Below are 17,017 nucleotides of genomic sequence, written 5' to 3'. Positions count from 1 at the left end.
CATTGTATTGGCTCTTTAGATGAAAAAAAGGTTGTGCCTCCTGTTCCACCGGATACCGCGTGTCCACCACAATCTCAGCCTGGTCAAGTTAATGATTTCCACCAAGTGTGGGGGGCACCTGATGTTAAATCACCTCTCCGCTATATTTTGTATACAAGTCATGTTTAATGGGGGCGAGTACACAGTTACGAGGGAGCGTCGGGCAGCCCGAGACTAAATCCCGATCCCGAAACACTGGCTGCCTGAACATGGAGGAGTTTCTCACTCTCACAACCTCGGAGACGTAAGTCAAAAACATGACTGCCCCAAAACAGCGTTGATGCAATGTTACCCAGTTTATTTAAGGCCTTAGAATGAGGGGCATTTCACAAGCTTGGCGAGGCCATAAACTTGTGACAAGGGGATCGGTGGGGGATATTTCTACTCATCGCAGGAGAGTCCTTTAAATTGAAGCTGTAGATGAAGTCTTGCAGGTTAAAACCCATGAACTTTCAACTGGTCATCCTTTGCAAGTCCAACCTGAAAGAAAGTCGCAAGATGTGAGCATTCAACAGACACACACACCTGCAACAATACAATGGGTGGCTATGAAAACCTGGCGTCTTAATGAAGGGCCCAAACCCTCAAAGGAGACAGGTAATAAGTAGATATATTGCACTTTAATCCTCAACACCTTTAGCCAGAGGGATTTTGCTGGAGCGTAGGATGGCACTAAATGTTTCCTCACCTCGACAAGGAACTGACAGGCATTCTTGCGCTGGTCACCTTGAAGCTGAATCACCTCTCCATACTCTGGATGCTCAACAACGGTACCATTGCATGCAAATTTCTGCAGGAAAATCAAAGAGTCATTAAGATATAACAAACGCCTCACCGCCACAATGGCTGAGGTTGTGTTGCTGCCAATCCCCATCGTACCCACCATCTAATTCCCCAGTTGCCAAGACACCCAAGTTAACCCGCACTCACCTTCTTAAAGGCTTTAACTAGTTTCTTTTTATCGTAATCATCAGCGATGCCCTGTACTGTAGTGAGGGTCTTTCTGCCGTTCCTCTGCTGGATCCTTATATGAATGGAATCTTCTGTCCCCGCTGGGAGCCAGTCATCACTCTTACTGGCATCAGCAAAGGGGTCTAAACAAAGAAAAAAAAAGCCAACATTAATATCTGTGACTATACAGTATGCATACGCGTATAAACCATGCAAATGCACCCTCAGGCAGCGTTTAGTGCTGGCTACAGCGACGTCGCAACAAGTCACATGGTCTGCCGCGGGTGCCCATAGTGGACGCGACTGTGCTGCAGAGCAACGGCAATCACCGGTAGTCAAAGGATTTGTACTTTTTCGGCAATCACCGAGTAACGTCAGCAGTTCAGCCAATGAGGGCTCACAGCCACGTCCCGTCACCCTTCCTCGGTCTCCTGCGCAGAGTACAGGAATCGCAATAGCTACGGCTGATGTCACGCGGTTGCGTAGCCAGCACTGTAAGCGCAGCCTTATTGTGGCAGGTAGGGTTGCCACCGTGGATCTGCCAGTGACATCTCAGGGCGGCAGCGCCCATCACCATGGCTCTGTGACATATATAAAAACCACAAGAGAAGGGGGTGTCCCCATTATCATTATAGGGCAGGGTCAGGATATGTATTTTAGGTGACTTTAGTATACTTGCGGGCTATATATGGGACACTTGTCTTGTGGTTTCATATATTAGGTTCCAAGCACCGTCAGTGGTCATTATATCATAGTCTATTGACTTAATTACTACATATCTTTTGTAGCCGACGTTCCTTCTCGCTCACACACCAATTCATTGCAAAAAGTCTCTGGGACTGTCTGTAATAGGAGGTGGCAGGGGCATTCCCCAATGGTCACCCACAGCAGTGTGTGTATGTGTATGGAGAGAGAGAGAACTGAGAGGAGATACACACTAATATTGCATCCGATGACGTATGCTACAGCTGTAACCAGTGGGCACAATCACACCCACACAGCCCCTCACGTTACGTAATAACGAAGCGCCAGGGGGCGCTGCGGGTGACGTGCCGAACAGGACGCCGGGCCCCACGCCCTGGCCGTGACGTCACCGCGCACGGCAACGCCAACTGCGCCACAACAAGAAGGGAGGCGGTGGCCATCTTTGTGCTCCCCCCCTCCCCCCAAACCTTAACACCGGCGAAGGGGGGAGAAGGGTGAGGGCATAACGCGCCCCCCCGCCCGGTGTGCCGCAACACCGGCCGCGGTTAAACCGCCCGGGAGGGAAGTTCAACAATGGCGGTCACGTCATTAACACGGATATATATATAAAACCGTATCACCTTGCGGCTAACGGGCGATGAGGGAGATTCCCCGGGTTGAGGGCAGTATAAGAGGGGGGAAGCGGTCACTCACCGAAGGATTGGAGGTTCTGGATAGCTGACATACGATAAGATGCGGGTTTCCTGTGCGGCGCAGCGGGATACAGAGAGCTGCTGCTAGTGACGGGAGCTGGGTGAACACGTAGCAGAGAAAATGGCGGCGGCGCCTTATATAACCTTCCCCCGGCGGCTGACGTCAGCGCGTAACTGTGACACGCGTCGCCGCCCTGAGGAGGTTGGGGATGGACGGGAGGAAGCATCAGAGGGGCGGGGCGAGGTAGCGGCAGCCATCTTGAAAGCTGGCAGGCCGAGGATTCTGCTTAAACCCTTCTCTGCCACACACAGAGGGGAGAGGAGAGCCGCCTGCCAGCTTTCAAGATGGCTTCCGCTGCCTCGCCCCGCCCCTTTGACATCCCCCAACCTCCTCAGGGCGGCGGCGCGCGTCACAGTTACGCGCTGACGTCAGCCGCCAGGGGGTTATATAAAACGCCGCCGCCATTTTCTCGGCTACGTGTTCACCCAGCTCCCGTCACCAGCAGCAGCTCTCTGTATCCCGCCGCGCCGCACAGGAAACCCGCATCTTATCGTATGTCAGCTATCCAGAACCTCCAATCCTTCGGTGAGTGACCGCTTCCCCCCTCTTATACAGCCCTCACCCCGGGGAATCCCCCGCCCTTTACCCGCCGAGGTGATACGGTTTTATATATATATATCTCCGTGGTAATGAAGTTGTTGGACTTCCTGCACGGGTGCTATAACCGCGTCGCGGTACACCGGGGGTGGCGCCGGTGTTAAGGTTGGGTGTCCGGGGGGGGGGGGGGTACAAAGATGGCCGCCGCCTCCCTTCTTGTTGTGGCGCAGTTGGCGTGGCCGTGCGCGTTGACGTCACTGCAAGGGCGTGGGGCCAGGCGTCTTGTTCGTGTCGTCTCCCGCAGCGCCCCTGGCGCTTCGTTATTACGTAACGTGAGGTGCTGTGTGGGTGTGCCCACTAGTTACAGCTGTAGCATCGGATGCAATATTAGTGTATCTCGTGTTTTCTCTCGTACTCTCTCTCCTCTCTCTCTCGTACTCTCTCCTCTCTCTCTCTCTCTCTCTCTCTCGTACTCTCTCCTCTCTCTCTCTCGTACTCTCTCCTCTCTCTCTCTCCTCTCTCTCTCTCTCTCGTACTCTTCTCTCTCGTACTCTTCTCTCTCGTACTCTTCTCTCTCGTACTCTTCTCTCTCGTACTCTTCTCTCTCTAGTGCTGGGCTCTCTCCTCTCCCCTCTCTAGTGCTGGGCTCTCTCCTCTCCCCTCTCTAGTGCTGGGCTCTCTCCTCTCCCCTCTCTAGTGCTGGGCTCTCTCTCGTGCTGGGCTCTCTCTCCTCTCTCGTGTTCGTTCTCTCTCTCTCGTACTCTGCCATGGGTGACCATTGGGGAATGCCCCTGTCAACTTCTATTACAGACAATACAAAAGATATGTAGTAATTAAGTCTATAGACTATAATATAATGACCACTGACGGTGCTTGGAACATAATATATGAAACCACAAGACAAGTGTCCCATATATGGCACTAAAGTCACTTAAATTCCATTTCAATTTAAACCGTAGATATTGCAATTCCTGTAGTCTGGCGCAGGAGACGAAGGAAGGGTGACGGGGCGCGGTTAGCCCTCATTGGCTGAACTGCTCACGTGTCGCTGACGTTACTCGGTGATTGCCGTTGCTCTGCAGCACAGTCGCGTCCACTATGGGCACCCGCGGCAGACCATGTGACTTGTTGCGACGTCGCCGTAGCCAGCACTATAAACGCAGCCTGAGGGTGCATTTGCATGGTTTATACTCGTATGCATACTGTATAGCCACAGATATTAATGTTGGCTTTTTTTTCTTTGTTTAGACCCCTTTGCTGATGCCAGTAAGAGTGATGACTGGCTCCCAGCGGGGACAGAAGATTCCATTCATATAAGGATCCAGCAGAGGAACGGCAGAAAGACCCTCACTACAGTACAGGGCATCGCTGATGATTACGATAAAAAGAAACTAGTTAAAGCCTTTAAGAAGGTGAGTGCCGGTTAGCTTGGGTGTCTTGGCAACTGGGGAATGAGATGGTGGGTACGATGGGGATTGGCAGCAACTCAACCTCAGCCATTGTGGCGGTGAGGCGTTTGTTATATCTTAATGACTCTTTTCTTTCCTTGCAGAAATTTGCATGCAATGGTACCGTTGTTGAGCATCCAGAGTATGGAGAGGTGATTCAGCTTCAAGGCGACCAGCGCAAGAATGCCTGTCAGTTCCTTGTCGAGGTGAGGAAACATTTAGTGGCCATCCTACACTCCAGCAAAATCCCTCTGGCTAAAGGTGTTGAGGGTTAAAGTGCAATATATCTACTTATTACCTGTCTCCTTTGAGGGTTTGGGCCCTTCATTAAGATGCCAGGTTCTCATAGCCACCCATTGTATTGTTGCAGGTGTGTGTATCTGTTGAATGCTCACATCTTGCGACTTTCTTTCAGGTTGGACTTGCAAAGGATGACCAGTTGAAAGTTCATGGGTTTTAACCTGCAAGACTTCATCTACAGCTTCAATTTAAAGGACTCTCCTGCGATGAGTAGATATATCCCCACCGATCCCCTTGTCACAAGTTTATGGCCTCGCCAAGCTTGTGAAATGCCCCTCATTCTAAGGACTTAAATAAACTGGGTAACATTGCATCAACGTTGTTTTGGGGCAGTCATGTTTTTGACTTATGACTCTGAGGTTGTGAGTGAGAAACTCCTCCATGTTCAGGCAGCCAGTGTTTCGGGATCGGGATTTAGTCTCGGGCTGCCCGACGCTCCCTCGTAACTGTGTACTCGCCCCCATTAAACATGACTTGTATACAAAATATAGCGGAGAGGTGATTTAACATCAGGCGCCCCCACACTTGGTGGAAATCATTAACTTGACCAGGCTGAGATTGTGGTGGACAAGCGGTATCCAGTGGAACAAGAGGCACAACCTTTCTTTCATCTAAAGAGCCAACACAATGCTCGTCAGACTTTTGTTAAATTAGTGGTTATCCCCAAAGGTGACGCAAAGAGGGAACATGCAATTCCAGGGTAAACTTTTGACAAGGGAACAATTGTTGGACTGTAATCAATGTAGTTGGAGGTAAGATGCTGGCAGCTTGTTGGCACTTTGTGTAATGAAAAGAAACACGCTTGAGTTTCAATTTTAATGCTGTTTAATGTATTTAACATTTTTCTTATTTAAATAAAACATTTTCAATTAAGGCTTGCATTCACATTTATTTTGCTCTGCAGTAATTTGTCGTTAGACGTGCTATTAGACCAGGGTTTGCAAACTGGGGGTGCACTTTTTATTGCGGGTTGAGTGCTGGTGTGGCAGTTGCATCAACCCCACGCTCTAATTTAAATGACACAGCGTCAAATTACACTGCGGGGTCACGTCACAATGGCTGGCGGTGTCATTTTATGCACGGGGGGGGTGTGTGAGCAGACAAAGGGGCACAGCAGGAAAAGATTGTGCACCCCCTGTATTAAAGTCTTAAGGGGCATGTAGAAGTCTGAACTTGACCCGTGTAACATGTTTTAGTTCAGGGCTTTGCATGTCAGTTCTGTTGCAATTTACACTTTCGAAGTGGTATGTGAGCATTAATCTGACACTACGGTTAATGGTGTTTGTACATACAGCTCTATGTATCGACAGCCACATACATGACACCTGTGTGCTCAGTATTTACATAGTTATTAAAGTGCATATCTTACTATATATTTCTGAAAGCATTGTATGTTTAGCGGCAATCTCATTGGTCCCTTGGCCAGCCCGCCACGCACACCTCTCATTGGCCTGAGGCTGAGTGACGGGCCAAAGGTCCACACACACACCGTCCAGGTAAGTCACACCACTGCGCGTCCCGCCTCAACTGATGGCCCCAGTTAGTCACTTATTTCAGCCTCGCGCCACAGGCCCACACATGCACGCGCTTCCTGCCGCCGCCTGCACACGCCTCAGTCCGACACATCGGGGGACCAAGCGATCGCAGGGGGGGGGGGGGGGGGGAGCGCGTCGCGAAGAGCGAGCCCCGAGCCATCGGGGAACCAAGAAGGGGGAGCGGCCAGCCGCCGAGACAGCGGGGGAACGGACACCCGGACGGGGGGGGGGAGAGGGCATGCAGATACATAAATTATGACAATACATATGCACCCTGCTCTCCACCCCCCCCCCCCTTTCACACCCCTCCCCTTTCCCCCCCTTCTCCCCTTTCCCCCCCCCATCCCCTTCCCCCCCCCCCCCCTCCCCCCCCCCATCCCCTTCCCCCCCCCATCCCCTTCCCCCCCCCCCCCCTTCCCCCCCCCTTCTCCCCTTTCGCCCCCCTTCTCCCCCTTCCCCCCTCTCCCCTTTCCCCCCCTCCGCTCCCCTTTCCTCCCCCTCCGCTCCCCTTTCCGCTCCCCTTTCCCCCCCGCTCCCCTTTTCCCCCCCAGCTCCCCTTTAATAGGAGGGGTTATTTGGAGTAATAGGAGGAGTTATGGGGTAATAGGAGGGGTTATATGGGGTAATAGGAGGGTTTATATGGGGTAATAGGAGTTATAGGGAGCTGTTATATGGGGTAATAGGAGGAGTTATAGGGAGGGGGTATATGGGGTAATAGGAGGAGTTATAGGGAGCGGTTATATGGAGTAATAGGAGGAGTTATGGGGTGGGTTATATGGAGTAATAGGAGGGGTTATTTGGAGTAATAGGAGGAGTTATGGGGTGGGTTATATGTAGTAATAGGAGGTGTTATAGGGAGCAGTTATATGGGGTAATAGGAGGAGTTGTAGGGAGGGATTATATGGAGTAATAGGAGGAGTTATAGGGAGGGGTTATATGGGGTAATAGGAGGAGTTATAGGGAGGGGTTATATGGAGTAATAGGAGGAGTTATAGGGAGGGGTTATATGGGGTAATAGGAGGAGTTATAGGGAGCGGTTATACGGGGTAATAGGAGGAGTTATAGGGAGGGGGTATATGGAGTAATAGGAGGAGTTATAGGGAGGGGTTATATGGATTAATAGGAGGAGTTATATGAAGTAATAGGAGGAGTTAGTTATATGGGGTAATAGGAGGAGATATAGGGAGCAGTTATACGGGTAGTTATAGGGAGGAGTTATATGAAGTAATAGGAGGAGTTATAGGGAGCGGTGTTATGGGGAGTAATAGGGGGAGTTAGTTATATGGGGTAATAGGAGGAAGTAGAGGAAGCTGCTAGGAATTATAGAAATTAATATTGCAATCTGCTACAAACCTGTATATTTGAAGGTGGTTGGTTTCCTGTGACTCTCCGGAAACGTTTTCATACCATTGAATATTCTGGTTAGTCCAGTTCTGTATGTTTGTACTATGCCCTGCGCCATGTCCCAAGCAGCTCCCACCCTCTCCTGAATCCAACGCCCCCTAAGAGGGATCACTCATCCTCCGCCCTCCCTCCTTGGTCCTGGGTTATCACGTCAGGTCATCAGGATTCCCCTCCCAAGTCTGTTCAATGGATGCCTACCAATTATTCAGGGTGATACTTAACCTGCCGCATTCCACAGCAATCTCACAGGCTTTGTGCCTTTGTCTGGCCATTTAATGGCCCACACACAATACCTGGACATCTCTGCCACTGGGAACAGCCACTCCTCGTGGACAAAGGGTGGCCACGCATCCTTCCAATGCCATACAATTGATTCAGGTCTTAATCTCGTCAAAAGACAAAGCGGAGACGCAATAAACACAACACACACAGACAGTGATCAAAGTGGCTGCAGTAGCGGCACGCTGGTGTCGTAAATTTAAAAAAAAAAGAGTCAGAGGTACTCCATACCCCTGATTACTTCCACACTTTGACCCCTGTATACAGGAAAAACTAGAATTGATATAAAAAGAAAATGACATATTACATGGTGAAAAAGAACACAACACACACATATAAATGTAAGTATATCTTTATTTATATAGCGCCATTCATGTACACAGCACAGGCGCCGCCACGTCACCGGCAGATAACATGCTCACTGGTGTGTGTAACTGAGTGCCCGTAGCTAGGAACTCCTGTAGCCTTAGTGGCAGCATACACTGCGGTGATAGCCTTCCCGTGTAACCCCATTCATGTACACAGCACAGGCACCGCCACGTCACCGGCAGATAACATGCTCACTGGTGTGTGTAACTGAGTGCCCGTAGCTAGGAAATCCTGTAGCCTTAGTGGCAGCATACACTGCGGTGATAGCCTTCCCGTGTAACCCCATTCATGTACACAGCACAGGCGCTGCCACGTCACCGGCAGATAACATGCTCACTGGTGTGTAACTGAATGCCCGTAGCTAGGAAATCCTGTAGACTTAGTGGCAGCATACACTGCGGTGATAGCCTTCCCGTGTATACCCATTCATGTACACAGCACAGGCGCTGCCACGTCACCGGCAGATAACATGCTCACTGGTGTGTAACTGAGTGCCCGTAGCTAGGAAATCCTGTAGACTTAGTGGCAGCATACACTGCGGTGATAGCCTTCCCGTGTATACCCATTCATGTACACAGCACAGGCGCTGCCACGTCACCGGCAGATAACATGCTCACTGGTGTGAAACTGAATGCCCGTAGCTAGGAAATCCTGTAGCCTTAGTGGCAGCATACACTGCGGTGATAGCCTTCCCGTGTAACCCCAATCATGTACACAGCACAGGCGCCGCCACGTCACCGGCAGATAACATGCTCACTGGTGTGAAACTGAGTGCCCGTAGCTAGGAACTCCTGTAGCCGTACACTGCGGTGATAGCCTTCCCGTGTAACCCCAATCATGGGACAGTGGTGGGACGCAAGGAGTCCCAGCGAGACCCGTCTCCCGAAGGTGTTGTGTATAAAACGGCGCAAAGAACCCATATTATTATCCAGCTACTTGAACCAACCCGGACTTGGGACCTACTTATTGACCCAATTCGTTAGTGAAGGGAAGCACTAACGAGTTGGGTGAACGAGTTGGTCCCAAGCCTGGTTGGTTCAAGTAGCTCAATTAAAGTAGGGGTACAAATTGGGCCAGAGCAGGGGGACTACCCGTAAGCGGGGCTCTTTATATGGGACCTCTGATTGGACCAGACGAACAACTTGTAAGCGGGGCTCTTTATATGGGACCTCTGATTGGACCAGAGGAACAACCCGTAAGCGGGGCTCTTTATATGGGACCTCTGATTGGGCTGAAGCAGAGGAACAACCCGTAAGCGGGGCTCTTTATATGGGACCTCTGATTGGGCTGAAGCAGAGAAACAACCTGTAAGCGGGGCTCTTTATATGGGACCTCTGATTGGGCTGAAGCAGAGAAACAACCCGTAAGCGGGGCTCTTTATATGGGACCTCTGATTGGGCTGAAGCAGAGAAACAACCTGTAAGCGGGGCTCTGTATATGGGACCTCTGATTGGGCTGAAGCAGAGAAACAACCTGTAAGCGGGGCTCTGTATATGGGACCTCTGATTGGGCTGAAGCAGAGGAACAACCCGTAAGCGGGGCTCTTTATATGGGACCTCTGATTGGGCTGAAGCAGAGAAACAACCTGTAAGCGGGGCTCTTTATATGGGAGCTCTGATTGGGCTGAAGCAGAGGAACAACCCGTAAGCGGGGCTCTTTATATGGGACCTCTGATTGGGCTGAAGCAGAGAAACAACCTGTAAGCGGGGCTCTTTATATGGGACCTCTGATTGGGCTGAAGCAGAGAAACAACCCGTAAGCTGGGCTCTTTATATGGGACCTCTGATTGGGCTGAAGCAGAGAAACAACCTGTAAGCGGGGCTCTTTATATGGGACCTCGGATTGGGCTGAAGCAGAGGAACAACCCGTAATCGGGGCTCTTTATATGGGACCTCTGATTGGACCAGAGGAACAACTCGTAAGCGGGGCTCTTTATATGAGACCTCTGATTGGGCTGAAGCAGAGGAACAACCCGTAAGCGGGGCTCTTTATATGGGACCTCTGATTGGGCTGAAGCAGAGGAACAACCCGTAAGCGGGGCTCTTTATATGGGACCTCTGATTGGGCTGAAGCAGAGGAACAACCCGTAAGCGGGGCTCTTTATATGGGACCTCTGATTGGGCTGAAGCAGAGAAACAACCCGTAAGCGGGGCTCTTTATATGGGACCTCTGATTGGGCTGAAGCAGAGGAACAACCCGTAAGCGGGGCTCTTTATATGGGACCTCTGATTGGGCTGAAGCAGAGAAACAACCCGTAAGCGGGGCTCTTTATATGGGACCTCTGATTGGGCTGAAGCAGAGGAACAACCCGTAAGCGGGGCTCTTTATATGGGACCTCTGATTGGGCTGAAGCAGAGAAACAACCTGTAAGCGGGGCTCTTTATATGGGACCTCTGATTGGGCTGAAGCAGAGGAACAACCCGTAAGCGGGGCTCTTTATATGGGACCTCTGATTGGACCAGAGGAACAACCCGTAAGCGGGGCTCTTTATATGGGACCTCTGATTGGGCTGAAGCAGAGAAACAACCCGTAAGCGGGGCTCTTTATATGGGACCTCTGATTGGGCTGAAGCAGAGGAACAACCCGTAAGCGGGGCTCTTTATATGGGACCTCTGATTGGGCTGAAGCAGAGAAACAACCTGTAAGCGGGGCTCTTTATATGGGACCTCTGATTGGGCTGAAGCAGAGGAACAACCCGTAAGCGGGGCTCTTTATATGGGACCTCTGATTGGACCAGAGGAACAACCCGTAAGCGGGGCTCTTTATATGGGACCTCTGATTGGGCTGAAGCAGAGAAACAACCTGTAAGCGGGGCTCTTTATATGGGACCTCTGATTGGGCTGAAGCAGAGAAACAACCCATAAGCGGGGCTCTGTATATGGGACCTCTGATTGGGCTGAAGCAGAGAAACAACCTGTAAGCGGGGCTCTGTATATGGGACCTCTGATTGGGCTGAAGCAGAGAAACAACCTGTAAGCGGGGCTCTGTATATGGGACCTCTGATTGGGCTGAAGCAGAGAAACAACCCGTAAGCGGGGCTCTTTATATGGGACCTCTGATTGGGCTGAAGCAGAGGAACAACTCGTAAGCGGGGCTCTTTATATGGGACCTCTGATTGGGCTGAAGCAGAGGAACAACTCGTAAGCGGTGCTCTTTATATGGGACCTCTGATTGGGCTGAAGCAGAGGAACAACCCGTAAGCGGGGCTCTTTATATGGGACCTCTGATTGGGCTGAAGCAGAGAAACAACCTGTAAGCGGGGCTCTTTATATGGGACCTCTGATTGGGCTGAAGCAGAGAAACAACCCATAAGCGGGGCTCTGTATATGGGACCTCTGATTGGGCTGAAGCAGAGAAACAACCTGTAAGCGGGGCTCTGTATATGGGACCTCTGATTGGGCTGAAGCAGAGAAACAACCTGTAAGCGGGGCTCTGTATATGGGACCTCTGATTGGGCTGAAGCAGAGAAACAACCTGTAAGCGGGGCTCTGTATATGGGACCTCTGATTGGGCTGAAGCAGAGAAACAACCCGTAAGCGGGGCTCTTTATATGCGACCTCTGATTGGGCTGAAGCAGAGGAACAACCCGTAAGCGGGGCTCTGTATATGGGACCTCTGATTGGGCTGAAGCAGAGGAACAACCCGTAAGCGGGGCTCTTTATATGGGACCTCTGGACCAGAGGAGCTGGTGGGCCCTGAAAAGTGGAGTAAAGAAAACCGCACCAGATTTGTTGCAAGAACACAAACCCTGGTTTCAGTGTGGTTCCTTATCTGTGTGTTGCTCTCCTTTTTGCCCCAGTTTTGCAGGCGGGGGAGACTTTGATGCATAGACCCCTGTGCTTTCTTGGCCCCCCTCTCCCCTCCATCCTCTGAGTTTCTGTGGAATGCAGCCAGTCAGACCAGCAGAGCCGGTTATACCCGTCTCCCTCACCCTGTTTCTCCTGCCCCTCTCTGATTGAGAGAGAACAAAGCAGAAGTCTTTACAGACAGTTACAGTTACACAATGAGGCGTTTCTCATAGGTGATACAGAGCTTTCTACACCTCACAGGTCCCTTCTTCACATGTACAGAGCTTCCCAAACCTCACAGGTCTCTTCTTCACATGTACAGAGCTTCCCAAACCTCATAGGTCTCTTCTTCACATGTGCAGAGCTTTCCTAACCTCACAGGTCTCTTCTTCCCATGTACAGAGCTTCCCAAACCTCACACGTCTCTTCTTCACATGTACAGAGCTTCCCAAACCTCATAGGTCTCTTCTTCACATGTGCAGAGCTTTCCTAACCTCACAGGTCTCTTCTTCCCATGTACAGAGCTTCCCAAACCTCACAGGTCTCTTCGTCACATGTACAGAGCTTCCCAAACCTCACAGGTCTCTTCTTCACGTGCAGAGAGCTTCCCAAACCTCACAGGTCTTTTCTTCACATGTACAGAGCTTCCCATACCTCACGTGTCTCTTCTTCCCATGTACAGAGCTTCCCAAACCTCACAGGTCTCTTCTTCCCATGTACAGAGCTTCCCAAACCTCACAGGTCTCTTCTTCACATGTACAGAGCTTCCCAACCCTCACAGGTCTCTTCTTCCCATGTACAGAGCTTCCCAAACCTCACAGGTCTCTTCTTCCCATGTACAGAGCTTCCCAAACCTCACAGGTCTCTTCATCCCATGTACAGAGCTTCCCAAACCTCACAGGTCTCTTCTTCACATGCAGAGAGTTTTCCTAACCTCGCAGGTCCCTTCTTCACATGTACAGAGTTTTCCTAACCTCGCAGGTCTCTTGTTCTTTCTATCCACATGATAAATATTCCCTTCTCCCAACCTTAACCTAGTCTCTTATTATATCTCCATATTACATCTGTAGGTTTCCCACTGTACTGAGCCGTGCATACTGTTGGCCAATACACCACAGTAACTGTAATGATGTCGGTGAAATGCCCCGGGGGATCACGTGGTCACTGCCGATATAACCTCAATGGCAGGTTATGGAAATCCTTGAAGCTGCCCAGACCAGTATAACAGGACGGGGCTGCCGGGTAACAGGACGGGCCGCTGGGTACAGAACGTACACTGACCATCCTAATACTGAACAACATTGTGTAATGTTAAGGCCATTAGCATGGGCTGTGTCCCAAGGGGTCAGCCATGTTTTAGGGTCTCAGGCAACGACAAGGTTAAGGCTTAGTCCATAGACACTTCGCCCGTGCGGAGGCGCGCTGAGGCGTGGCCTTAGAGAGCGCGCCGTCCGTGGGCGTGTCTGGGGGGGGGCGGGCCAGTGACGTCACGGAGCTGGTTCGCCCTCATATATTTCTTGTATATAACGTATAACCCTGCTCACTTAATGCAACTATGTATTTGTAACCGTGTATCTGTCATCATAACTCTGTGCCCAGGACATACGTGAGAGCGAGAGGTAACTCTCACTGTATTACTGCCTGTAACACACGTTATAACTCTGTGCCCAGGACATGCGTGAGAACGAGAGGTAACTCTCACTGTATTACTGCCTGTAACACGTTATAACTCTGTGCCCAGGACATACGTGAGAACGAGAGGTAACTCTCACTGTATTACTGCCTGTAACACGTTATAACTCTGTGCCCAGGACATGTGTGAGAGCGAGCGGTAACTCTCACTATATTACTGCCTGTAACACACGTTATAACTCTGTGCCCAGGACATGCGTGAGAACGAGAGGTAACTCTCACTGTATTACTGCCTGTAACACGTTATAACTCTGTGCCCAGGACATGCGTGAGAGCGAGAGGTAACTCTCACTGTATTACTGCCTGTAACACGTTATAACTCTGTGCCCAGGACATGCGTGAGAACGAGAGGTAACTCTCACTGTATTACTGCCTGTAACACACGTTATAACTCTGTGCCCAGGACATGCGTGAGAACGAGAGGTAACTCTCACTGTATTACTGCCTGTAACACGTTATAACTCTGTGCCCAGGACATGCGTGAGAACGAGAGGTAACTCTCACTGTATTACTGCCTGTAACACACGTTATAACTCTGTGCCCAGGACATGCGTGAGAGCGAGAGGTAACTCTTACTGTATTACTGCCTGTAACACGTCATAACTCTGTGCCCAGGACATGCGTGAGAGCGAGAGGTAACTCTCACTGTATTACTGCCTGTAACACATGTTATAACTCTGTGCCCAGGACATACGTGAGAACGAGAGGTTACTCTCACTGTATTACTGCCTGTAACACGTTATACCTCTGTGCCCAGGACATGCGTGAGAACGAGAGGTAACTCTCACTGTATTACTTCCTGTAACACGTTATAACTCTGTGCCCAGGACATGCGTGAGAACGAGAGGTAACTCTCACTGTATTACTGCCTGTAACACGTTATAACTCTGTGCCCAGGATATGCGTGAGAACGAGAGGTAACTCTCACTGTATTACTGCCTGTAACACGTTATAACTCTGTGCCCAGGACATGCGTGAGAACGAGAGGTAACTCTCACTGTATTACTTCCTGTAACACGTTATAACTCTGTGCCCAGGACATGCGTGAGAGCGAGAGGTAACTCTCACTGTATTACTGCCTGTAACACACGTTATAACTCTGTGCCCAGGACATGCGTGAGAGCGAGAGGTAACTCTCACTGTATTACTGCCTGTAACACACGTTATAACTCTGTGCCCAGGACATGCGTGAGAACGAGAGGTAACACTCACTGTATTACTGCCTGTAACACATGTTATAACTCTGTGCCAGGACATGCGTGAGAACGAGAGGTAACACTCACTGTATTACTGCCTGTAACACATGTTATAACTCTGTGCCCAGGACATGCGTGAAAACGAGAGGTAACTCTCACTGTATTACTGCCTGTAACACGTTATAACTCTGTGCCCAGGACATACGTGAGAACAAGAGGTAACTCTCACTGTATTACTGCCTGTAACATGTTATAACTCTGTGCCCAGGACATGCGTGAGAACGAGAGGTAACTCTCACTGTATTACTGCCTGTAACACACGTTATAACTCTGTGCCCAGGACATGCGTGAGAACGAGAGGTAACTCTCACTGTATTACTGCCTGTAACACATGTTATAACTCTGTGCCCAGGACATGCGTGAGAGCGAGAGGTAACTCTCACTGTATTACTGCCTGTAACATGTTATAACTCTGTGCCCAGGACATGTGTGAGAACGAGAGGTAACTCTCACTGTATTACTGCCTGTAACACACGTTATAACTCTGTGCCCAGGACATGCGTGAGAACGAGAGGTAACTCTCACTGTATTACTGCCTGTAACATGTTATAACTCTGTGCCCAGGACATGCGTGAGAACGAGAGGTAACTCTCACTGTATTACTGCCTGTAACATGTTATAACTCTGTGCCCAGGACATGCGTGAGAACGAGAGGTAACTCTCACTGTATTACTGCCTGTAACACGTTATAACTCTGTGCCCAGGACATGCGTGAGAACGAGAGGTAACTCTCACTGTATTACTTCCTGTAACACGTTATAACTCTGTGCCCAGGACATGCGTGAGAACGAGAGGTAACTCTCACTGTATTACTGCCTGTAACACATGTTATAACTCTGTGCCCAGGACATGCGTGAGAACGAGAGGTAACTCTCACTGTATTACTGCCTGTAACACGTTATAACTCTGTGCCCAGGACATGCGTGAGAACGAGAGGTAACTCTCACTGTATTACTGCCTGTTAACACATGTTATAACTCTGTGCCCAGGACATGCGTGAGAACGAGAGGTAACTCTCACTGTATTACTGCCTGTAACAAGTTATAACTCTGTGCCCAGGATATGCGTGAGAACGAGAGGTAACTCTCACTGTATTACTGCCTGTAACACGTTATAACTCTGTGCCCAGGACATGCGTGAGAACGAGAGGTAACTCTCACTGTATTACTGCCTGTTAACACATGTTATAACTCTGTGCCCAGGACATGCGTGAGAACGAGAGGTAACTCTCACTGTATTACTGCCTGTAACACATGTTATAACTCTGTGCCCAGGACATGCGTGAGAACGAGAGGTAACTCTCACTGTATTACTGCCTGTAACACACGTTATAACTCTGTGCCCAGGACACGCGTGAGAACGAGAGGTAACGCTCACTGTATTACTGCCTGGTAACATGTTATAACTCTGTGCCCAGGACATGCGTGAGAGCGAGAGGTAACTCTCACTGTATTACTGCCTGTAACACGTTATAACTCTGTGCCCAGGACATGTGTGAGAGCGAGAGGTAACTCTCACTGTATTACTGCCTGTAACACGTTATAACTCTGTGCCCAGGACATACGTGAGAGCGAGAGGTAACTCTCACTGTATTACTGCCTGTAACATGTTATAACTCTGTGCCCAGGACATGCGTGAGAACGAGAGATAACTCTCACTGTATTACTGCCTGTAACACATGTTATAACTCTGTGCCCAGGACATGCGTGAGAACGAGAGGTAACTCTCACTGTATTACTGCCTGTAACACACGTTATAACTCTGTGCCCAGGACATGCGTGAGAACGAGAGGTAACTCTCACTGTATTACTGCCTGTAACACATGTTATAACTCTGTGCCCAGGACATGCGTGAGAACGAGAGGTAACTCTCACTGTATTACTGCCTGTAACACGTTATAACTCTGTGCCCAGGACACGCGTGAGAATGAGAGGTAACTCTCACTGTATTACTTCCTGTAA

General features: G+C 50.0%; 2 protein-coding genes across 2 annotated transcripts; one reads left to right on the top strand and one right to left on the bottom strand.

Moving 5' to 3' along the window:
• Positions 1–316: 316 nt before the first annotated feature.
• LOC142483276 (eukaryotic translation initiation factor 1-like) lies at positions 317–2,587 on the bottom strand. The gene is made up of 4 exons (XM_075583343.1): positions 2,389–2,587; positions 970–1,133; positions 728–829; positions 317–519 (listed from the first exon to the last, which is right to left on the bottom strand). The coding sequence occupies exons 1-4, from the start codon at positions 2,417–2,419 to the stop codon at positions 475–477; spliced, it is 342 nt and encodes a 113-aa protein (XP_075439458.1). The 5' UTR covers positions 2,420–2,587; the 3' UTR covers positions 317–474.
• Positions 2,588–2,717: 130 nt separating this feature from the next.
• On the top strand, positions 2,718–5,606 carry LOC142483275 (eukaryotic translation initiation factor 1-like). The gene is made up of 4 exons (XM_075583342.1): positions 2,718–2,973; positions 4,234–4,397; positions 4,538–4,639; positions 4,849–5,606. Exons 1-4 carry the CDS (start codon positions 2,733–2,735, stop codon positions 4,891–4,893), a joined length of 552 nt encoding a protein of 183 aa, XP_075439457.1. The 5' UTR covers positions 2,718–2,732; the 3' UTR covers positions 4,894–5,606.
• Positions 5,607–17,017: the final 11,411 nt, after the last annotated feature.

The sequence above is a fragment of the Ascaphus truei genome, unplaced genomic scaffold, assembly GCF_040206685.1.
Source record: "Ascaphus truei isolate aAscTru1 unplaced genomic scaffold, aAscTru1.hap1 HAP1_SCAFFOLD_3136, whole genome shotgun sequence".
NCBI classification, from domain to species: domain Eukaryota; kingdom Metazoa; phylum Chordata; class Amphibia; order Anura; family Ascaphidae; genus Ascaphus; species Ascaphus truei.
The sequence above is the reverse complement of the archived record's forward strand: the minus strand, read 5'-3'. Positions and strand labels throughout refer to the sequence as shown.

Bases quoted from the DNA above. Each gene is read 5' to 3' on its own strand.
- LOC142483276 (XM_075583343.1), bottom strand. From the start codon at position 2,419: ATGTCAGCTATCCAGAACCTCCAATCCTTCG. The intron at 830-969 runs GTGAGTGCGGGT...ATTTTCCTGCAG, and splicing joins TAGTTAAAGCCTTTAAGAAG to AAATTTGCATGCAATGGTAC. The intron at 520-727 runs GTGAGGAAACAT...ACTTTCTTTCAG, and splicing joins CCTGTCAGTTCCTTGTCGAG to GTTGGACTTGCAAAGGATGA.
- LOC142483275 (XM_075583342.1), top strand. From the start codon at position 2,733: ATGGCTTCCGCTGCCTCGCCCCGCCCCTTTGACATCCCCCAACCTCCT. The intron at 2,974-4,233 runs GTGAGTGACCGC...TTCTTTGTTTAG, and splicing joins CCAGAACCTCCAATCCTTCG to ACCCCTTTGCTGATGCCAGT. The intron at 4,640-4,848 runs GTGAGGAAACAT...ACTTTCTTTCAG, and splicing joins CCTGTCAGTTCCTTGTCGAG to GTTGGACTTGCAAAGGATGA.